The sequence below is a fragment of the Mastigoproctus giganteus genome, chromosome 11 (genome assembly GCF_048544385.1).
Source record: "Mastigoproctus giganteus isolate SK-2022 chromosome 11, ASM4854438v1, whole genome shotgun sequence".
NCBI lineage: Eukaryota > Metazoa > Arthropoda > Arachnida > Uropygi > Thelyphonidae > Mastigoproctus > Mastigoproctus giganteus.
This window is the reverse complement of record NC_143585.1, coordinates 57971460-57995771: the sequence shown is the minus strand read 5'-3', so window position 1 is coordinate 57995771 and position 24312 is coordinate 57971460. Positions and strand designations below refer to the sequence as shown.

The window sequence follows — 24312 nt, the reverse complement described above, 5'->3', positions numbered from 1 at the left end:
TCTCCTTAGGTGAAGCGTTACTTATTCGAAGTAGTGCAATATCATGGCAACTCGTTGTGAAGGTATTCACAATATGAGATATAACCTAAAACGATGCCACCTTAAAAATTTTCTGTTTATTCAGAAACGGCTGTGTATTATGATGCTAAGCACTTAAATACATAGTCTAAATTTGTTCGCAGCTTGAGGCTCTAGCCCTAAATGCGCCTTAGTCTAAATACATCATACACCATCAGGCATCTCTCATATTGTGGAGTTATACTTCATAACTGTTTTTGCCATCATTGCATCACTTGGGTACCTACCCACTCACTGAAGAAGGACCAAATAGTCCTGAAACAGTGCTGTCTGGGTGGTGGTACCTATCTGAGAATAAGTAACATCAGTCTTCTCCTTAGGTGAAGCGTTACTTATTCGAAGTAGTGCAATATCATGGCAACTCGTTGTGAAGGTATTCACAATATGAGATATAACCTAAAACGATGCCACCTTAAAAATTTTCTGTTTATTCAGAAATGGCTGTGTATTATGATGCTAAGCACTTTATATACATAGTCTAAATTTGTTCGCAGCTTGAGGCTCTAGCCCTAAATGCGCCTTAGTCTAAATACATCATACACCATCAGGCATCTCTCATATTGTGGAGTTATACTTCATAACTGTTTTTGCCATCATTGCATCACTTGGGTACCTACCCACAGCACTGTTTCAGGACCAAATAGTCCTGAAACAGTGCTGTCTGGGTAGTGGTACCTATCTGAGAATAAGTAACATTAGTCTTCTCCTTAGGTGAAGCGTTACTTATTCGAAGTAGTGCAATATCATGGCAACTCGTTGTGAAGGTATTCACAATATGAGATATAACCTAAAACGATGCCACCTTAAAAATTTTCTGTTTATTCAGAAATGGCTGTGTATTATGATGCTAAGCACTTTATATACATAGTTTGTGGAGGCAGTAATTGTATGAAACTTCAGCATTAAGTTAACACAATAAATTAAGTCAGTATTTGAGAAAAACACATATATTTCAATGAAAAAAGTAAAATAAATTAAATTTCTATTAATTTTGCCTGTGTATGTAATGAATATTATAAACATGAAAATTTACTAAGTTAGTCAATATACTACTTGTTGCCACAAACTCTAATCTGTATTTTTTATAATAATGCCCAATGAATGGTGAATTTCAAGAAGCTTTTGGATAGTAGCAAACATTCCATTGTGACAAAAGCAGTATTTCACAACATGATGAACTGTACGTGACCAGACATGGAGCAATGTAAACAATTTCACATAGCATCACAGGCAGTCTCAGCTTACATAAAGTGAACAATATAAATTTAAAAAAAGAAAGAAAAAAGCAGCACATAGAAAATACTAAAGACACTATTAAGATGGGGCAAAAAAACTAACAATTACCAATCCCCAACCAACCAGTGAATTAATGGGAACAAATATTTTCCTTCAGGGCCTGTTAGAGATAAAAAGCCAAAAATATCAGTACATTTTACTTTCACACTATTATCACTCTGACACACTAAATCCTATTACAGTATTTACATCTGATAATTGAATTTGTGAATTCTCTTTCATTACGACTGAAGGACTGTATATTAGGCACTACAAAATAGTGAATTTGTTATCGAGACAGCCTTTTGTGGAGTTAGGAGATATAGCCTCCACAACCACAATGCCTTTGTTTAAAAATTGAAAAAAAGTTAAGGAAGAAGGAAATTATCATTGTTTCCCTTTGTGTACTGTTCAATTATCTCTTTTCCAGTTTTTAAAGACTACAGGGAAGGGTATTCATTATACATGCCAATATTCCAAATACAGTTCGGACTGTATTTGGAATATAGTTACACAGATAACCTTGTGGGGGATAGCAGATATATTTCCCTTTGTTCTTGTTTGAAAATCAGGAAAGTGAATGAAGCAGGTAATTATCACTGCCTGCCTTTTCACACTGTCCAATCATCTCTTTTCCAATTTCTAAACAAGGACACGGATGGAGAAGGTACGTCTGTTACCCCTGCAAGGTTGTATGAGTAACACATTCACTATATTTCCAAACATAATGAATATGTAATACAGAAAAAATCAAAAAAGCAAATGAATCAAGAAATTAACATTATTTTCCTTTTTTGTACAGTTATTTTTTTTAGGATGTATCATAAAAAAATCAAGAAGATAAGGATTTCAAATATGCAATTGCACAAGAAATATTTCAGCAAGAAATGGTTGTAGGTTCATGATCATCAATAATTCAGTCTTGTGACTGGTCAGTTCCTCTGATGAGCTGTCTCTACCTTTGTCTCTCCTGTGGCGTTTATTTTAGTTCTTCAAAATTCCAAGTCCTGCTTCACCAGTAACATCACAATTAAGGTATTTCTTGGTCTTCTCCGAGGGCATTTTCCCTCCACAGTATCCAGAAGCAAACCACCATGTCGAATCACGTGGCCCACCTATTTGAGTCTAGTTGATCTTATTCTACTTAGAATTTTCCTTTTTTCTTGGACACGTCTTAATACTTCCACATTTGACACATTTTCAGTCTATTTGATTTTTTCCATCCGGCGCCAGCACCACATCTTGTATTCCTCCATGTATTATATGCTTGAATCTTCATAAAGTTCAACAAATCTCCATCTTTCCAGTACTGTCATTCCCTTTTCATCCAGCATTGGTCTTGTTTGAATTCCGCTACTCTTTCTCATTAACTCTGATTTTTCCATGCACCAAGTCCATCCAATCTTGTTGTTCAAGCGGTTGAATCTCTTGACAGTTTTCTGCCCTCTTGCCTTCCTACATTCCCTATCAGTTTCATTCTTCAATCTACGATAGTTTCTTTGATCATCATAATTTTTTTGGCCTTTCAGTCTCCTCCTCTCATCCATTTTCTGCAGTAAAATTTCTGCTATCCAAGGCTTCCTAATTTTTTCACTCTTCCCCAGAGCCTCCGATGCAACTTTACAAGTCATCTCTTTGATTAAAGACCAATTTTGCTCTAGATCATTCGTAGTCTCTCTTCAGTAGCAATAACATTGGCAAGATCTTGAAACACATTTCTTGCACTCTCCTCTAAATTTCTCCATGTTCCATCTCATGAATGATTTCCTTTTATTTGCGCACTTCAATTTTAGTTGCACATTCATCTTCATGAGTGAATGGTCTGAATCTCCATCTGCTCCAGGATGGGAAGGCATAGGACATTGCTTTCTTCACTTGGTTATGGTATCTTTGTTTAACTGAGATGTAATCAATTTGGTACCTTTGTGAATTGGGTGAAAGACAGAGTGATGCCTCAAACCACATATTTGCTACCATTAGACTCTGTTCTGTACAAAACTTCACTAAGTGTTGACCTTTTGCACTTCTCACACCTAGACCAAAGTTCCTCACAGTCTTTTCTCTCCTTATCTCTCCAACCATTGCATTCCAGTCCCCCATAATTATGACATTCTCTTGATCTGGTTTTTCATATTAATTCCTCCAACTATTCATGTCTCCTCAACTGATTCATCAGCACTATTTCAGGTTGGCATATAAACTTGTATAATTACAAAGTCAACCGGATTTGCTGCAAATCTGACCATGATAAGTCTATGTCCCAACGATTCCACATCTACTAGCGGTCTCATGAACTTTGTCATAATTATTGCCACATCCCCTCTGTCTACTCCTACTTCCAGAGTGCACAACTTTATAGTCTCCACTTACAAATTCGCCCACTTCACTCCATCTTCTGCCACTCCAAGCACATCAATACCATTCCTGTGCATTTTTCTTTTGACACTCTCCAGCTTGCCACATTTCAACATTATTCATAAGTTCCATGTCCTGCAAATTCCTGTTGTGGAATCACTTCCCCTGTGTAGGTTATGTAACATGATATGTAATTTGAAGCAATGAAAGCTTAATATGTAACAAATAAGGTATTAAATCATGCTTGTTTCTATAATACACAAAATTTGTGAAGACAACTTTCCCAAACAAAAAAAATTACTTACTTTTAGTTATTAGTTTTTAAAAATCACCTTCAACATCCTTTTACCAAAATGAACTTGCAATGCCAGAGCAGTAAAAGTCATAAATAAAGTGAAAAGTATTGATATTTTGGACTTTTAGCCAAGAAAAATGGTAAATCCTAGGATTTATCAAACTGCTTTGGTAAAAGTCCAAATTTCACGCTTTAACTGGTATGAGTTGGTAAATCCTAAGATTTGCTAGATATCATTATCATAATTATTAACAATTACTAAATTGTTTGCTTGACATATGATGACCACCACATGACCAAATGTTTTTTTTTTAATTCATTTATTTTATTATTTTTTAGGAATTAGCTGGAGCATAGGAAAAACTTCATTCAGTAACTGCAATTCTTAACCCCCCACATACACACACTTCCTCTGGAGGGTTGAGAAGTGGCATGGTTACTAGATGAGAAAAACATTCTTTTGGGGGTGGGGGATCTGCTGGATGAAGAGCTAAAAACTGAGGAAAGTGGCTATAATAGAAGACAAATAAGAATGTATACAGTATAAGAAATTTCAAGCAACAAAATGTGGGGATAAATTAAACAATTCTTATTAATAAAACATTTTTAATTTAAAAGAAAAGCTAAAAATTTAAAGAATGTTACCTTTTTATATATTTTTTAAATTTAACTTTTATCTGCAAAAGGGTTCTGTGGTCAGAAGTAACCATTTCCACACAATTTCAAAAGGTAGTTTAATGTGTCAGCCCCTTGGCTTGCGGGTATAACAAATTTGTAAGGTTACAGGCCATCTACAACTGTCTTATCTATATATAAATTTGGCCTTTAAAGGGTCAAATTTAAATAGAGAAAGAATAATTGCTGAATAAATTCCCGCCAAATAGAGGCGCATTTGTAGCCAAGTGGTCAACAATTACTGAACGATTACTCCCTCTACATGTTTGGATTCACGTGATACCACACAATATGTTGATATTCTTGTGCCTCGATCTTGTAAACTGCTCTAACCATATGTAGTCTACTAGTATAAACAAATTATTTATTTAGTCTTGTGGGAATGGGAAGTTTATCAAAACTGAAAAAAGATAAAAGTAAAAAGGGATATATAATGTTTATCATTTTAATTAAGCATAAAACTGCTCTATAAAGAGACTTATTATTATTTTATACTAATAACAAAGAAATTATTAAAAATTATTGGCAGTCAAGTTTTGCTCTACAGATCTCGAATTCGAATTTTGTAGCTGCAGAAAGAAAATAAAACTCAAACGGCAAATTATTTTTTTAATTTTTGATCATTAAACAGTATAATTCAGAAATAAGTAAAACAAACTGACCTGTGTTGTAATCCAATTAACCCGAGATATATTATATGAGCGACATCCAGATTCGTTGGCCATTCATCGCTAGCAATACATCCAAACAAACCGCAAGCTTCTTGGAGTTCGTCCGTTCCGCACTCAACATGCGATGACATTGTACAGTTATATATTCAACTGTAGCGACTTTGCTTTCTTTCCGACGCTCTGTGTACCTATAGATTTACTAATATATATGTATATATTCTGGCCTCTATATAGTAGGAATTTCTTCTGTTATGACTTAAAAATTGTGACAATTTTTTTATTCTCTTGCACTGAGAGCCAGAAAATTCGTAGCCCCACGTGGAAAAATCAAAGCATGATGAAGACGATTAAGAAATACTGTTTTCCTTTCGAAAAGTCACCTTATAATTTCTTTTTTAAATGACATGCATATGTATTATAACAGCTATTAAGATGTAGTAAAATACCTAAAATGACACTATTTGAATAATTTTTCAGGCATAAATATACACCATAACACAACCAACCTGTCGATAGCAACTTTCGTTGCTTCAGAAAGTTTTTCCGTAACAGCCCATCATAGGTTGCGAATCACTGTATTAATGCGCATCTAAATTCATATCGTTATCATAAAGTAAAAAAGTGAAATTTCCCCTAACTGAAATTTCCCCTACAATTGAGTTCGTAGAAAAAATTACGGATTTGCTTATTTCAAAAAATGAACGTCCCATTTATTAATAATATCGTAATAAAGACTTTGATGCTGATTAAAGTAGCACTATGTTTCTCAAGTGTCTTCAAAACTTCTAACATCTTGTGAAGTCGGTATTTAAGCATTTAAATTTAAGCTTTCTTCTCTCACTTGAACTAGAAGAGGTTGTGCTGAGTGGTTTTTCGTTTGTTTTCTTGATTGGGTTTTTGGAGTTAGCCATGCCTGCAGGTAGGAATGCGTTATTACGGGTATTGTCAGTTTTAAACGAATAAGAGCTGAATGTTAAAGCAAAGCAGTACATCAGTACTATATGCTAAGTGATGTAGGCATCTCAGTAGTTTTAGAATGATCGACGTGATGCAAAATTATAATTAGACATCTTTCGATTTTCATGCTGGTTGGGAGGTGATAGGCTGAGCTGTTCGTCACCTTTTGCGAATTCACGATGCAATTAAAATATGGACGGAAATTGAATATAAATACTGTAAAAACTCTTGAAAGTCATGTTATTTTTCGTCATAATATTATCGGCTTCATGTTATGGTAGTGTGTTGTATCGAACATGCCTTTGTAATATTTTCATACGACATAATAATAATGTACATTCAAATAGAGTTGTCTCCCCCCCTTTTTTAATGAGTGTACTAATTCTTATACATTTGATGTACTATTGTTTGAAATTTTCATATTATGCATTCTGTAAAAATTTAACTTCAATCGACAGAGCGAAATAAATGAAGAGAACAAATGAGTGTTAACATCAAAGGAAACTCCTCAATTCTCAGCATAAAAAAAAAAAAAAAAAACCCATCCTCCTCAATACATAGTAATATTTATTACTATTTGATAATATTTTCTTTATCCTCGATTGGGGTCTCCCTGTATTGGGGGGGTTGGAGTCCGGCTAGAACGTTCCCGTACTTCTGTAGTCAGCTAGGGGATACTGCCGCCTCTTCCGCATATTGGATCGGAATCGTCGTTTGCACATCCCAATTGCATAATTGTGTAGGAAGACGCCAAAGTGGCGTGCGATTGATAATTTTTTAAATTTGGGTGGTACAATTTTTTTTTTTTTTTTTTTTTTGTTTTTCATTCTAAGAGTTTTTCATTATTCTCAAATTGTAGAAATAACAAAAATAAGATTAGACCACAATACTATATTGAAGTCCATTATATGTAAAGAAGTTAGCTGACAATTTTTAGGTAAAATCACTTTCACTTATTAAAATAAATCCTGAAAAGTTAACTGGTTTCAGATAATTTGTTTATATAATTTTTTTTTTTTGTCTGAAATTGATTTCTGTAGTTAAGTTTACAGAAAGCACAATTTGCATTTTTATGTGAACACATTTTTCATGAATCTCTCTATTCTTTGTTTTGTGACCACTAGTCAGCATTGAGATCAAGGTTATTCTTATAAAAGATTCTGATGTATTGAAGAGTTTGAGTGGTAGTAAACTTTTACCAACCTGTTTAGGTTTGAAGTTAACTTAGGTGAGTTCTGGAGATAGGAGGGTGGAACTCTAATTCCAATAAAACCCAAGATGTTAACATGACTAATTCTCCTGGCATATGTTTCTCTATGCAGTTAATCTTACTGCATTTCAGGTACAGGAAGGAGAAAATTAAATTCCTCAAGAAGCTGATTTGGACAAACCTGGTTTCTCTCACACTAATTTAATTGCAGTACAGTGACTTGATATGTAGTGCTGAGATCAACATTTTAAAAAATTATCAAGTATATTGCTTGTAATATTTGCGTTATAGGCATCTGATGTATTGAAGAGGCCATTTAGCCTCTTCAATACAGCGTTAGATATTGTCCATAACGGACAGTTTACTCGCAATGTGATAACATTTTTGAACGGTTAATAATGGCAGATAAGAATGAAAAGGCAACATCTGGATGCGGTACAAAGACTACAAAAGTAAGAAAAAGACTGAATTTTTGAAAATTAAATTAGACATTTTGAAAAGAATCAATTCTGGTCAACAACAAGTGGATGTGTGCAATAATTTAGGACTGGCAGCTTTAACTGTAAGAACAATTATAAAGAATTAATTTTAGCAGTGGGAAAGACAGCTGTTCCACTTAAGCAACTAAACCGGCCATTATGATTGAAATGGAGAGACCTAAATAATTTTATTAAAGATAATATCCAATGCAGAATTCTGTTAAATTAAATATTATTAAAGAAAAAGTGATTAGCCTATATGATGATCTGAAGAAAGCTCACCTAAAAAAAAAAAAAAAAAACACGTGTGGAACCATTTAAAGCTAGTAAGGGTCTGTTCGAAAGATTTAAAATCCAGGGAGAAGAGCCAAAACTTTCAAAAAAGAACTTGTTAAAATTATTGAACACCAGTATACACTGGTGTTCAAAGAAATTGCATCACCTAGGAATTTCACATTTCTAACTCTTTTTGCGATAGTATGTTACATTCATGACTAGCATCACAAATAGAAATGGGCACCTCTAGCCAGGTGGGCAGGAGCAGCAGTGCGTAGCACACGCTTCTTGATTAGACCGGGATTCGAGCCCTTGACCACCAAATATGGAGGATGTGGAAAGGTCAGGGAATGACCACTGCATATCCCCAGAGCAATATGGCCTTAGTTGCTAATGCTCCTAAAAAAACAAAATAAAAAATAGAAATATAAACAAAAGATTTATTAATAGTTAAGGCAAAGCTGAGTAATATTTGATAGGTACTCTCAAAATATTCCAAAATGAGCATTTGCAATTTTTATACAATAGTTTTGGTAAACACAACAATTATGGCTGAAATTAGCATTAGCATTAGTAGAGGCATATGATGCAAGAAAGCAAGCTTATTCAGCATCAGCCAAAAAAAAAAAAAAAAAACACCACTCCCATTTCACCCCTCCGTTCGTTCGAAATACCTGTCCAGTTGAGCTTTAAATTTGTTTAGGCTATCAACTTCAACAACAAGTGATGGAAGTCGGTTCCACCAACCAACCACCCGCTGGCCAAAGGCAAATTTCCGCACATCTATCCGACATCCGTCCTTCCTCAATTTGAATTTATGCCCTCTGAGCTGATTATTCTGAGCAAGATGAAGAATCCCATTGGCATTGAGCATGCTCAAACCATTCAAAGCCTTATACACCTCTATCAGATCACCTCGCCGGTGCCTAGTTTCCAGACTCTGTAATTTGCAAAACTTAAGCCTTTCTTCGTAAGAGCAACCCTTTGTTCCATTCACTAATCTTGTTGCCCTTCTCTGTACCCGTTCCAGCAGCTCTACATCCTTCTTGAAATGAGGCCTCCAGACCTGTATACAGTACTCAAGATGTGGCCTAACCATTGCCTTATACAAGGGAATAATCACCTCCTTATCCCTGCTAGAAAAATTCCTGTATATCATTGACAAGACACCATGAGCTACTCTTGCAGCTCGTCTGCACTGCTCAGAGAACTTCATATCTGCCTGCACAATTACCCCCAGGTCCTTTTCATTCTCCACCACTGTCAGTGTAGTGCCGCAGAGTTGATACGTTGCTCTGGGGTTACTGTTTCCCATATGTAGTACTTTACATTTGTCAATGTTAAACTTCATTTGCCACCTCTCAGCCCATCTGTTCAACCTTTCCAGATCCTGTTGCAGCAGCATAGCGTCAGTAGTGTCCTTAACAACCCTGCCAACCTTTGTATCATCTGCAAACTTGGACATTAAACTTGATATCCCATCATCAATATCATTCATAAACACCGAAAACAACAACGGACCCAACACTGAACCCTGAGGAACTCCACTAATAACATTAGTCCACGTTGAGCAGTGTCCATTGATTACCACTCTCTGTCTTCTGCCACTCAACCATCCCCTTATCCATAGCAGCAATTTGCCTCCAATGCCACACTGCTCCAATTTGTGCAGCAGTCTTCCATGTGCAACAGTATCAAAAGCCTTTCTAAGATCCAAATATATAATATCAAAGTTATTCCCTGCATTCAGTTCTTTTGTGACTACATCATAGTATCCAATCAAATTGGTCAGGCAAGACCTGCCCTTAACAAAACCATGCTGCGTCTGAGCTATAACTGAATTCTTGTCTAGATGATCCTGCAGTGCTTCTTTAACCAGTGCCTCCATTAATTTACCTGGAACAGAAGTTAAACTAACAGGTCTATAATTACTTGTGTCAGCCTTTGATCCTCCTTTGTGAATTGGGGTTACATTTGCACATCTCCAGTCCATCCAAAGAAGCTCTCATAATTATGGCTAGGGGTTTGCTTACTTCCTTTGCTGCCTCCTTTAATATAACTGGATAGATCCCATCCACCCCAGGTGCCTTTTTTATGTTTATCCTCAACAATCTCTCCTCCACTTTCTTCTCAGTTATTACAAAATCATCCAGCTCACTGCCAATGTTTACTTTACCTACATCATTCTCCTTCCTGAATAACTCCTCATGCGTGAATGTAGATGCAAAATACTCGTTTAGATTGTTAGCCACCTGAGCAGGATCCTCAACTGTTGAACCATCAATATCCAGTGGACCAATCTGATTCATCCCTTTCCTTCTTGAGTTTAAATATGTAAAGAACTCTTTTCTGTTTTTCTTTGCATCCTTTGCCAAGGATTTTTCGTAGTCTGCCTTTGCCTGCCTAATCTCCTTTGTGACTTATAAGTTGGTTTGTGACTTATAAGATAGATATAAGTTGGTTACAGACCAACTTATATCTATCATAGGCTTCCATGTCACCCATTAATTTGTATGTATCCCATGCATTTTTCTTCTCTGCCACCTGTCTCATTAGTTCATCTGACAACCATTAGGCCTAAACCTTGAACAAAATGTTATCAGAAGCCCTGAATTTGCTTTAATTTATCATTTTCAATGGAAAACAAAATGAGAAGTTCACCAGCTGTAAACTAATATTTAGTTGAATCGCCTCTGGCCCTGATGACAGCAGCACACCGTCGTGGCATTGACAAGATCAATTTCTGAAGATAATCAACTGATAGTTTGCGGTTCCAAACATGAATTATGGCTTCCTGAAGTTCACAAAGAGTCTTTGGTTTCTTTCTGGCAATTGCAGATTCCACACGATGCCAACAGTTCTGTATAGGATTCGGTCCTGTTTTGGTGTAGACTCATTTGTGTCTGGTTCCTTTTTTCATAACAGTAGAACCAGTATTCTTGAGTTTGGAAAGAAATATATTCGCTGTCGACTGATTACATAACACTCTATAAGCAATATGATGGGAAGACCATCCTTCCTCATGTAAAGCAACGATAGCACTCTTTCTTCGTGGCGTGAACCGCGCGTAACTCACCATCCTGACACAGTCAAGGAATGATTGCAACTCTCTTGCAGACCGTGCTTATACAGCTGAAAGTAACAGCTGAGGCAATATTACATCATCACCTGTGCATTTTAGTCTTATCTGAAGCAATCTGTAAGAAATATTGCCATATACTTACGTTATTCAGATGATAATTACAATTTTAAGGGGCGATGCACTTTCTTTGAACATCAGTGTACTTCAACAAGTTTTTAACTTTGCAACAGGACTATTTTGGAAACAAATGCCTAAAAGTAGTTTCATATTGAAAGAAGAAAAAAACATGCCAGGCTTCAAAGTGGCGAAGGATCGGTTGTCTTTATTGTGGGAGGTTTTAAATTTAAACCCCTTTTAGTTTGCCAGGAAGAGCGCCAAACTACAACCCAAAATTGACCAAAGATACGAAAACTCAATAGCCTAGGGCCATCAGATTAATAAATTTATGATTTTAATTGGCATTTAAGTTTAATTTTGATACATAATGTAGTTACTTACCACATAATTGTATGCGGATGTAATACAGAATATTTGATATGTTCAAATTTTTGAATATTAAATATTTTGACTGATATTTGTGTATCTTTTCACTACCATTTATTGATTAGGAAATATCCTATGGCATAGACTGCAACTCACAAATACATGTGTTACCTTATGGGAATATGGTGTTTGCTTAGTGCTGATTCACTAAGCGCTCTGTTTTCCGAAACGAATTATGAGCGTTAAGTGGGGAGTCACCTGTGTTGTCTTTAAAATCAAATCCCTTTTCTAGATATGTAATAGCTTTTTGATGAACATTTGAATTGCTTACATTTGAAACTTTTGGAACTAATGTACCATAAAACTCTTCATTTTGTCTTTCCTTCAAGAATGTTCTTAAATTTTCCATTATATCATAAACATCAACGATTGTTGAATCCTCGCTTTGTAATTTCAACAGTGCCATTTTGGAAAATGTCCAACATTCGAAATGAATCCAAGATATGCACGAGACAAGTAACATTAGTAGAGGCATATGATGCAAGGAAGCAAACTTATGTGGCATCAGCCAAAAAAAAAAAACACTCCCATTTCACCCCTCCGATTGTTCGAAATACCTGTCCAGCTGAGCCTTAAATTTATTTAGGCTATCAACTTCCACAATGACGGATGGAAGTCTGTTCCACCAACCAACTACCTGCTGGCTAAAGGCAAATTTCCGCACATCTATCCTACATCTGTCTTTCCTCAATTTGAATTTATGCCCTCTAAGATGATTATTCTGAGGAAGAATCCCATCAGCATTGAGCATGCTCAAACCCTTCAAGGCTTTATACACGTCTATCAGATCACCTCAGTCTCTAGACACTGTAATTTGCAAAACTTAAGCCTTTCTTCGTAAGAGCAACCCTTTGTTCCATTCACTGTACTAAACAAGTACAGAGAAAGGCAACAATTCACTAATTGTTGCCTTTCTCTGTACTTGGTCCAGCAGCTCTCATCCTTCTTGAAATGAGGCCTCATTTCAAGTACTCAAGGTGTGGCCTGACTATTGCCTTATACAAGGGAATAATCACCTCCTTATCCCTGCTAGAAAAATTCCTGTATATCATTGACATCATGAGCTACTCTTGCAGCCCATCTGCACTGCTCAGAAAACTTCATATCTGCCTGCACAATTACTCCCAGGTCCTTTTCATTCTCCACAACTGTCATTGTAGTACCACAGAGTTGATACGTTACTCTGGGGTTACTGTTTCCCATATGTAGTACTTTACATTTGTCAATCTTAAACTTCTTTTGCCACCTCTCAGCCCATCTGCTCAACCTTTACAGATCCTGTTGCAGCAGAATACTGTCAGTAGTGTCCTTAACAACCCTGCTAACCTTTGTATTGTCTGCAAAATTAAGCTTGATATACCATCATCAATATCATTTATAAATACAGAAAACGACAATGGACCCAACACTGAACCCTGAGGGACTCCACTAATAACATTAGTCCATGATGAGCAGTGTCCATTGATTACCACTCTGTCTTCTCCCCCTCAACCATCCCTTTATCCATAGCAGCAATTTGCCTCCAGTGCCACACTGCTCCAATTTGTGCAGCAGTCTTCCATGTACAACAGTATCAAAAGCCTTTCTAAGATCCAAATATATAATATCAAAGTTATTCACTGCATCCAGTTCTTTTGTGACTGCATCAAAGTATCCAATCAAATTGGTCAGGTAAGACTTTCTCTTAACAAAACCATCTTGTCTAGATGATCCTGCAGTGCTTCTTTAACCAGTCCCTCCATTAATTTTCCTGGAACAGAAGTTCTCATAATTATGGCTAAAGGTTTGCTTATTTCCTTTGCTGTCTCCTTTAACCGGATAGATCCCATCCACCCAGGGTGCCTTTTTTATGTTTATCTTCAACAATTTCTCCTCCACTTTCCTCTCAGGTATTACAAATTCATCTAGCACACTGCCAGATTTTACTTTTATTCAGGAAGGGTATTTCCCTTCCTGAATAACTCCTCATGTGTGAATGTAGATGCAAAATACTTGTTCAGTTTGTTAGTCACCTGAGCAGAATCATCAGCAGTTGAACCATCAATATCCAGTGGACCAATCTGATTCATCCCTTTCCTTCTGGAGTTTACACAGGTAAAGAGCTGTTTTTCTTTGCATCCTTTGCCAAGGATTTCTCATAATCTGCCTAATCTCCTTTGTGACTTGGTTACAGACCAGTTTATATCTATCATAGGCTTCCATGTCACCCATTAATTTATATATATCCCATGCATTTTTCTTCTCTGCCACATGTCTCATTAGTTCATCTGACATCCATTTAAGCCTAAACCTTGAACATTATTTCTTAGTTGGTATGTAAAGCCTAGTAGCTTCCAAGATTAATTCTTTGAATGCCTCCCATTTTGAATTTGCTGTTGGTCCTACTGTATAGAATTTAAATACTGTCTCAGACCACCGTAGTCACTTTTATGAAAGCAAAAACCCTTCCCTTTACCGTTGATGTTTGTTACCTCTTTGAGGAAATCCCGCTTCAGCACACTGTGATCACTGCCAACTAGTCGTTCCTTTTCCTGCAGATTCTTAATGCACGAAGTATCACTACTGATAATCAGATCAAGCGTATTACTCCCTCTAGTTGCCTCCCGAACATGTTGATGTAGAAAACAATCATCCAGTAAATCCGCAAAAGCCTTGCTAGTGTGTGAGTGACCAACCCACAAATACCAGTCGATATCCGGGAAATTAAAATCCTACATTATAAGACTCTTTGATTTACTGGTCCACTCTATTTCCCTTTACAGTTTCTTTTTATACTCATCAGAGTCTTTAGGGCTATAACACACTCCTACTCTCAATTTTGATCTCTCAGTGCTTATGTCACACCAAACTGACTCGACACCGCACTGTCCAGCAATGTCGACTGGCTGCACTTCCTTGGATTTTGTGTTTCTTAACTAATAGCATAACCCCTCCTCCCTTCCTATCCTGTCTATCCTTCCTGTTCATGGTGCCTCCGTAGCCAGGTGGGCAGGAGCAGCAGTGCGTAGCACACACTTCTTGATTAGACCTGGGTTCGAGCCCGTGACTACCAAATATGGAGGATGCAGAAAGGTCAGAGAATGACTGCATATCCCTGGAGCAATGTGGCCTTAGTTGCTAATGCTCCTAAATAACAAACAAACAAACCTTCCTGTACACATTGTACTCCCCAAATTCCAGTTCTGCATTCCTTACATCTGTGTGAAACCACGCGTTTGATATCCGAACAATATCTGCCTTTGATGTTTTGACCAACACCTCAAATTAATCAACTTTATTTACCACACTCCTAGCATTGGTGTATACGCAAGTATACATGCACCTGTTCCTATTCCTAGCTACCCTAACAGAACACATGTGTTTACTTTACCGCAATGACTTCCAGCAGTCTCTGAAATATCCTGCATCTTGTTTTCCAGGCTGTTGCTTATTCCAATAGAAGCAATGCAAGAATCACTTCTGCCTGTTAACCTTTTAGTCTGTGTATCCCCCCCAAGCTAGCAGTTTTCCAACCCACCTAACACTGCCTCGATAGCATCAGCAAATATTCTTGCACCCTTTCTATTTAAGTGTATCCCATCCCTGTAGAAGCAGTCTCTCTTATTAAGAAGTACATACAGGCTGAAAAAAATTCTACCCCTAGAGCCTTGCACAATCTTTTCAGGGCTGACTTGATCGACAAGGCTCTCATCATATACTCCCTCCTATAGTGTCCGGGCAGAATTGCAGACACTTTCAAATTCAACCCTTATTCAATGCTTTTTTTTCAACAGTGACCTGTACACGTTAAGTAATTCTGCTGGTCTCCTACTCTTAATATCATTAGTGCCAACGTGTACAACAATATCACCTTTTGTGCCCTTAAAAGATGATATCTGCTCTAAAACATCATCAACTTTTTGTCCTTGGCAGACATACCCTGGTCCTGTTCCACCTATCATTTTTATTTACCATGTTCCCTGTTTCCCTGACAATAGAGTCACTGACAACTACTAGTTCCTGTGGACCAGCACATTCTGCATTGGGGGTTGCTGCTGTGTTGCATGATGATCAAGTGCAAGCTCTGGTATTGATGTGGGCAGCTGAGAGCTTGACAGGTCCCTCAATTTAGATCCTTCAAGGGCATCCACCCTGTTCTTCAAGCTCTTATATAGACCCATAACAACGCTGAGTTGTCGCCTGATTTCTTTGCCTCGCAGCTTTAGTCTGGGTCATGATTTCTGTTTAAATACAGTTTAATTAACAATGAAATTAATAAGATTAATAAATATTTTTGATTAATTTATAATACTGTACTAAGGTAACAGATTCCTAATACCGTGCTTCGTACTAAGTTATACTTTACGCTATCAGTTCGAGATATATACATTGTGCTATTTCTTATCGATTACAATATAGTGGTAGTTCAATAATATTGGCGCCAACACCGGGAGTCATAAATTCTAAAAATCACTAGTTAAATTCCTAATTAGAAGATAAGGAGGTGATTATCCCTTTTTATAAGGCAATATTGAGTACACTTAGAGTACTGTGTAGGTCTGGAGGCCTCATTTTAGGAAGGATGTAGAGCTGCTGGAACGAGTACAGAGAATGGCAACTAAATTGGTGTGGGGTACAAAGGGTTGCTCTTATGAAGAAAAGCTGGAGTTCTGCAAATTGCAGCATCTGGAGACTAGTCATCTGTGAGGTGATCTGATTGATGTGTATGCCTTGAATGGTTTGAGCAAGCTTAGTGGCGATGGGGTTCTTCCTCTTGCCCAGATTAATTGCTGTAGGGGGACAAATTTAAATCGAGGAAATACAGTTGTAGAATAGATGTGCAAAAATTTTCCTTTATCCAGCAGGTGGTTGAGAGTTGAAACAAACTTCAATCTGTCATTTTGGAAGTTGACAGCTTAAATAAATTCAGTGCAGAACTAGACAAAACCTTGGAGTGAATGGATGGGTGAAATGGGAAGATTTTTGCTGATGCCGTGTAAGCTTGCTTTCTTGCATCACATGTGTCTATTAATGCTAATGTCTTTTAGCAGAAAAATTTTAGGGATATAAAATCTCATACTCTCTTGTCTGATGACTTAATTTTCAAATTTATCCCTAAATTTTGAATTACTGTGTCCAGAATTGTTATTTTTTTTACTATTATTAATTTTGGTGCAAGGAAGCCTGAAGCTTGTGCTGCACCAGCCAAAAAAAAAAATTAGAGAGAGAGAGAGAGATTTCATCTAAACTAAGATTGCTCATTGATTTTTGGCAGGAAGATGTGAGCATCAGCAACTTTTAAATTTATTGGTGGAGACTAAAAATTTTGATAAAGAATTGGTTGTGTTTAAAACTGATATCCACATTAATAATACATAGAAATCAAATGTGTCCATGTGTGATATTGCATGCCCCAAAGACTTTGCTTTTACTGTTAAGTCAATTTCTTCATTTACACAATGTAAATGTTGTAAATTGCCTGTTACTTTTCTTTTACTGTGATCAAGCTAGACCGCCATGTTTCTGAAATTCTTTTAATTGTTAAATAGCGAAACATGCTACTGCAAAACTTTTTCCTTAAGTATTCTGAAAAGAGGAAAGCTGCTGTTTAGAAAAGTATAAATGGCTTTGAGTATGCCAAAAAAATTTTTTGCTTCGATGCAACTTTGCACAGACTCAGTAACAATTAAATTTAAGTTTTGTGCACAACAACGAATATACACAGCCATCTGCCCTGTTTTTTTAATCTCTTTTTGAAGACAGATCCCGTTGCCTAACATTACTTTTGCTCAATCATATCCTTGTCCTCTAGTTGTTTAAATTTAAGCCTAAATCCTTTAATGATTTCAGTATCAAATTGAAAAATTTGCGTAAACTAAGGTGTACGTCAATTTTTATAAATCACTCCACAACCGAACCTGTAGGACAGACATATCTTAACGAAAGAGAAAATTGGTCCAATCTAGATATATCTACCATAGTCTACAATTAAACTGTAATATTTTGCATTTTTAACTTCAATGATAATCGATGTTAAAGTTTCTTGTCCTAACGAGTAAATGAAATAGTTTTGGATTTGGGGGTTTGTATATGTTTCATTGCATTTACACTGTTGTAAATGATTTGCAAGATCCTTATCATAATAGCGAGCAAGATAAATTTTACTAGTTGTAAGAAATTACCTTCATTTTCCTCCATGTGCATAATGCCCCTTCAAGGTAAATATTCAGATGGCAGAAAAAAAAGCACACAATTAAAAACAGAGCATACTATATGCATATTAGTTGCAATTTGATTTCTGTTTTTCCCTGTTGTAGTAAATTTATAACTGAACTTTTGGTTTTTCAGCCTTGATTTGACTGTACACTTTTTTCTTTTTTTTTTTTTAAATGCTTCTTTGTGAATCTCTGATTTTTCATGTTGTTTTAGTTATATAATATTGGTGTAGATACACTATAGTTAACCTATAAATTTGAACTACGCATGTAATGTAAAAGGCATCGTTTTAATTGTATCTCATATTGTGGGTGCCTTCACAACGAGATAGCTGGTATTGCACTACTTCAAATAAATAACGCTTTTCTAGTAAAGAAGACTACTGTTATTTATTTTCAGACGATGCCACCACCCAGATGATTGTTTTGAACTAGTGGGCTTCATCATCAGTGGATGGGCAGGTACCCTGGTAATGCAAATGCAATCATAGTTGCAAAGGCATTTCCACAATATGAGAGATGCCAAATGGTGTTGGTAATAATGTATTAGAAGACGATATTGTGGAAATGACTTCGTAACTGTGATGGTATGCTGCATTACCAGGGTACCTGCCCGCCCACTGATGATGAAGCCTGCTAGCTTCAAAACGATCGTCTGGGTGGTGATATCCTCTGAAAATAAATAACAGTAGTCTTCTCTACTAGAGAAGCATTATTTATTTGAAGTAGTGCAATACCAGCTATCTCGTTGTGAAGGCACCCACAATATGAGATAGACAATTAAAACGATGGCTTTTACACTACATATGTAGTTCAAATTTATGGGTTAACTATGGTGTATCTACACCGATATTATATAGTTAATTATCTAAACCTATAAGGAATTATGCCTTGTGCATTTCGTCATTTAATGTTGTTTTAGTTTATCTGTCGTTTTTCTAAAATTTTTAAATCCGCTTTTATTTATGTCTGACAACGTTCTTTTGTAGTGTTTATTGTTTTGACTAGCTTTATCAATAGAATTTCTTTTTTTCTTTCATTTCCTGACAGTTTTTTTCTTTTTAGCTAGTTCATTTTCACTATATTGTTACCTAACTGACAAAAAAAATTAAGAAAAAAATTGTATATGTATTTTTTGTTATTGTTTTCATAATAAGTTAATTTTCCTAATTGATTTTCCATTATGATCTTTTTTTTTTTTGTAAAATTTTACCTGGGAGCCCTGAATATCATTGGGAAGTACCCGGTTCAAAACCTTAATGCAGTTGTGAGTTTACTACTTAAAGTAATTATTAAATTTTATATAAGTACCTTGGTAGCATATTCTTTTTAATATTGCGATACTATACAAGACATTAAAAAACTAAATAAATAAAACACACATCTGACAATGTTCAATTGTCAGCTGGCTACTTGCATGGGCTGTAGTTGCTGGATGCCTTATGATCATTGTATATACGTTGTGTCATACAACCAGTGGCGTAACTAGAGCAAATTGGTTTAAGCAGGTATCAATGCTGATGGGATACTTCTGCTTGCTCAGATTAAGAACCTGAGGGAGGCATAGATTCAAATTGAGGAAAGACAGTTGTAGAATAGATGTGCAGAAGTTTGTCTTTAGCCAGCAGGTAAGTTGATTGCTGGAACAGACAAAATGTGTTGTAGAAGTTGATAGCTTAAATAAATTTAAGGCTGAATTAGACTAACTTTTGGAGGGGATGGATGGGTGAAATGGGAAGGTTTTTTTTTTTTTTTTTTTTTTTCGGCTGATGCTATATAAGTTTGCTTTCTGGCATCGTATTAATGCTAAATTGACCCCAATGCAAACACAGGTTAGACCCTTCTCTGTTAACCCAACCTCAAAGTGAAAAGCAAAAAAAAAAAAAATTAACATTACCTGTTACTTCAAAAAAAAAAATATACAGCTACTCCTTGACTTACGTAAGGGTTGTATTCTGCGTAAATCGGAATTTCCCTAAAGGCTTATGCAGCACTCGCAACTATGCATACTGAATTTGATTGAAGCAAAAAAGAAATGTTCGAACATGTAAATAGAATTATTTATTAATTTTTTTTTAATTTTTTTTTTTTATTCATACGCAGGAAAAATTACAAAAGCATACAATGACAATTTTACTTTATCGTTGTGGAAACCAGCACCTATTAAACCACCTGTTGCTTGCCACGAACTTAGCTTGGAATTTACTTATCCTTAATATCTTCATAAATACATCATGCTTTTGCTTGAATGGCCATTAGACTCAGGGACACTTGCTTCTGAATCTGATTTTCCATCCATATTATTAATAGCTTTTCCATCTTTGATGTAGCACCTGGACTGTTTTGTGAACACTGTTGATCTCAAATGTGTTGATTCTTTAACATGTTCTTTTTATACTGTCCTTTAAAATAGTATTCACTGTTGAATACTATGCAATAGATGACAAACTTTATCCTTCTAACTTAATCATTTTCATCTTCATTTCTAAATCAATTTTGTTTTGTTTCCTAGCACTACCACCACTTGCATTTTCTGTTTATCGCTTTCCTTCATCATTGTAATAAGTAAATAGGAATGAAGAGAAGATTCTCAACATTTATTTATGTTTTTTTATATGATTGAAGATGTCAGTGAAGGGGAAAGACATTTCACCATAACATAAAAACCCACACAATTCCAGTTATTGGTATTATTGCAAATGAATAAGATAGTTTACTATCGTTTATCTAACAGAAAAATCAATAAATCAGAAAGTGTATATTGTTTTTATTGTTTTATGGTCGCCACCTCCAGAAATGTGCTTTAGAAAAATATCACAAAGGCATTCAAAGTTGATTCTTATCACCGATCATATGATAACGATGAAAGTGTGAGGTGCATTCTCCAGCTAGACTGTAAAGCCCTTCATCTCAGCTAATAGTAGCATTTGTAAACATGTTGGCTGTGTGATTTGTTTTTGCATCCTTTAGTTAAAAGTGATTTTTGTGTTGTGCTTATTTGACATAAATTTATATAAAACTAATACAATATCCATTATAAAATGACTTTTTAGAGAGTTAAATAGCTTTAGTTATATAATGGAAATTTCAGCTTCTGAGGTCTTGGAACGAATTACCAAAAAAATATATATATATGTTATTGGGTTCACATTATGATATTTTCACAATATCTCCATTTATTCCTACAGGATGCAAAATAAGTTTCCATATTTTTTTCAATTTGCACTGGCCGGCAAAAATTTACATAAGTTGAATTTACGTAAGTCAGGGAGTGCCTGTACTGGGAGGGTGTCCATATTAGAGGAACACAAAACCGGGACACTTACTTTATGGTGATTTTATCAGGGGTGGAGGGTACATCTCTCGGGAAAAAAAATGTGGGTACATTTTGTTTACTTTTTTTTTTTTAAGTTTCAAAACGTAAAATTAACAAAAACAGAATAAAATTCTTAAACTTGAACAAATTTATACAATAAATATGAACACTTAGCATTAGCAAAGGCACATGATGCAAAAAAGCAAGCTTATATAGCATCAGCCAAAAAAAAAACCCTTATTTCACCCATCCACTCACTCCGAATCTTTGTCAAGTTCTGCCTTGAATCTATTATCAACTTCTACAATGCCAGATGGAAATTTGTTCCAGCAATCAAAACCACCCACTGGCTAAAGGCAAACTTCCGCACATCTATCCTACAACAGTCTTTCCTCAATTTGAATTTATGTCCTCTCAGGCGATTATTCTGAGCAAGAGGAAGAATCCCATCTGCATTGAGCATGCTCAAACCATTCAAGTCTTTATACGCCTCAATCAGATCACCTCACAGGTGCCTAGTCTCCAGACACTTGTAATTTGCAAAAGTTAAGCCTTTCTTGTAAGAACAACCCTTTGTTCCATTCACTAATCTTGTTGCCATTCTCTGTACTCGTTCCAACAGATCTACATCCTTCTTAAAATTAGGCCTCAAGACCTGTATACAGACTCAAGGTGTGGCCTGACCATTGCCTTATACAAGTGGATAATCACCTCCTTATCCCTGCCAGAAAAATTCCTGTATATCATTGACAAGACACAATGAGCTACTCTTGCAGACCGTCCACACTGCTCAGAAAACTTCATATCTGCCTGCACAATTACCCCCAGGTCCTTTTCATTATCTACCATTGTCAGTGTGGTACCACAGAGGTGATACGTTACTCTGGGATTACTGCTTCCCATATGTAGTATTTTTTTGTTAACATTAAACTTCATTTTCCAACTCTCACCCATCTGCTCAACTTTTCTAGATCCTGTTGCAGCAGTGTACTGTCATTAGAGTCATTAACAACAATGGACCCAACACTGAACCCTGAGGGACTCCACTAATAACATTAGTCCACGAAGAGCAGTGTCCATTGATTACAACTGTCTTCTCCCACTTTATCCATAGCAGCAATTTGCCTCCAATGCCACACTGCTCCAATTTGTGCAGCAGTCTTCCATGTGCAACAGTATCAAAGGCTTTTCTAAGAGCCAAATATATGATATCAAAGTCATTCTTTGCATCCAGTTTCTTTGTGACTACATCATGGTATCCAATCAAATTAGTCAGACAAGACTTCCCCTTAACAAACCCATGCTGTGTCTGAGCTATAACTGAAGTCTTGTCTAGATGATCCTGCAATGCTTCTTTAACCAGTGCCTCCATTAATTTCCCTGGAACAGAAGTTAAACTAACAGGTCTGTAATTACCGGTGTCTTCCTTTGATCCTCCTTTGTGGATTGGGGTCACATTTGCACATCTCCAGTCCATGGTACCACCACTGAGTCAAGGGAAACTCTCATAATTATGGCTAAGGGTTTGCTTATTTCCTTTGCTGCCTCCTTTAATATAACTGGATAGATTCCATCCACCTCAGGTTCCTTTCTTGTGTTTATCTTCAACAATTTCTCCTCCACTTTACTCTGTTATTACAATATTATTTAGCTTACTGCCAGAGTTGAATACACCTCTGGCATTCCCCTCCCTGAATAACCTCATGTGTGAATGTTGATGCAAAATATTCATTTAGTTTGTTAGCTACCTGAGTAGGATCATCAACAGTTGAACCATCGATATCAAGTGGACCAATCTGATTCATCCCCTTCCTTCTAGAGTTTACATAAGTAAAAAACTCCTTTTTTTTTTTCTTGTAATCTGACTTTGCCTTCCTAACCTCCTTTGGTTACAGACCAGCTTATATCTATCATAGGCTTCTGTGTCACATGTTAATTTATATGTATCCCATGCATTTTTCTTGTCACATGTTTAATTAGTTCATCTGACATCCATTTAGGCCTAAATCTTGAACAATATTTCTTGGTTGGTATGAAATGCCTAGTAGCTTTCAAGATTAATTCTTTGAATACTTCCTATTTTGGATTTGCTGTCAGTAACATCATCAGTTGGTTCCACCGTATAGAATTTAAATACTGTCTCAGACCACTGTAGTCACCTTTACGAAAGCAAAAATCCTTCCCTTTACCCTTGATGGTAGTTACCTCTTTGTGTAAATCTCATTTCAGCACACTGTGATCACTGCCACCTAGTGGTTTCTCCATCTGCAGATTCTTAATGCATGAAGAATCACTACTGATAAGCAGATGAGTATTACTCCCTCTAGTTGCCTCCCAAACATACTGCTGTAGAAAACAATCATCCAATAAATCCACAAAAACCTTGCTAGTGTGTGAGTGACCAACCAAATTCTAGTCAATATCAGGGAAATTAAAATCCCCCATTATAAGACACAAATGGCAGAAATTGATCAGATATTCAATTATCTAACATCTTAATCGTTTCTGCAACAATTATTTTAACCTCTAAAATTTTTTTTTTTTTTTTTAAATTTCTAATGTCCACTTATTGTAGAAACTGAGAAAGCTGTGGGCAGTCCACAATTATGCTTCATCCCAATGGATGAATAAAAAAATTCTCAATAAAAACGGAAGGCTTTTCTTTGGATGATGAAAAAAACAAGATTTCAAACCTTCAAAAAATTTTAAAATGCATTCAGTGGCAAGAAATAATGTCAACGAGCAGGAGAGTATATTTTATACTCTATAATCTGTATAAACAGTAGCACAAAATTCCTTTAAATGTTCTGTTCAAACTAATTTACTGGCCCACTATATCTCTGCATAATTTCTCATCAGATTCATTAGGCCTATAACACACACCCACTCATTTTTCCTTTCCTAAT

At 36.1% G+C, this 24312-nt stretch overlaps 2 protein-coding genes across 6 annotated transcripts in view; one reads left to right on the top strand and one right to left on the bottom strand.

The window, feature by feature from the left end:
* The window catches only part of LOC150078028 (amidophosphoribosyltransferase-like), a 153156-nt gene extending 147497 nt beyond the window's left edge, over window positions 1–5659 (bottom strand). For all 4 annotated transcript variants that reach the window (XM_090385102.1, XM_090385104.1, XM_090385105.1 and 1 more), the window contains exon 1: window positions 5341–5659. In XM_090385102.1, coding sequence (XP_090241228.1) covers window positions 5341–5480 — 140 coding nt within the window. In that variant the 5' untranslated portion in view covers window positions 5481–5659. The remainder of the gene's footprint in view (window positions 1–5340) is intronic.
* Paics (PAICS bifunctional enzyme) overlaps window positions 1–24312 on the top strand; it is a 152154-nt gene that overhangs the window by 18257 nt on the left and 109585 nt on the right. The window contains exon 1 of one of the 2 annotated variants that reach the window (XM_090385100.1): window positions 6157–6268. The exons of the other annotated variant lie outside the window; for it this stretch is intronic. Coding sequence (XP_090241226.1) covers window positions 6259–6268 — 10 coding nt within the window. The 5' untranslated portion in view covers window positions 6157–6258. Of the gene's footprint in view, window positions 1–6156; window positions 6269–24312 lie in introns of those variants that run through there. 2 annotated transcript variants of the gene reach the window in all.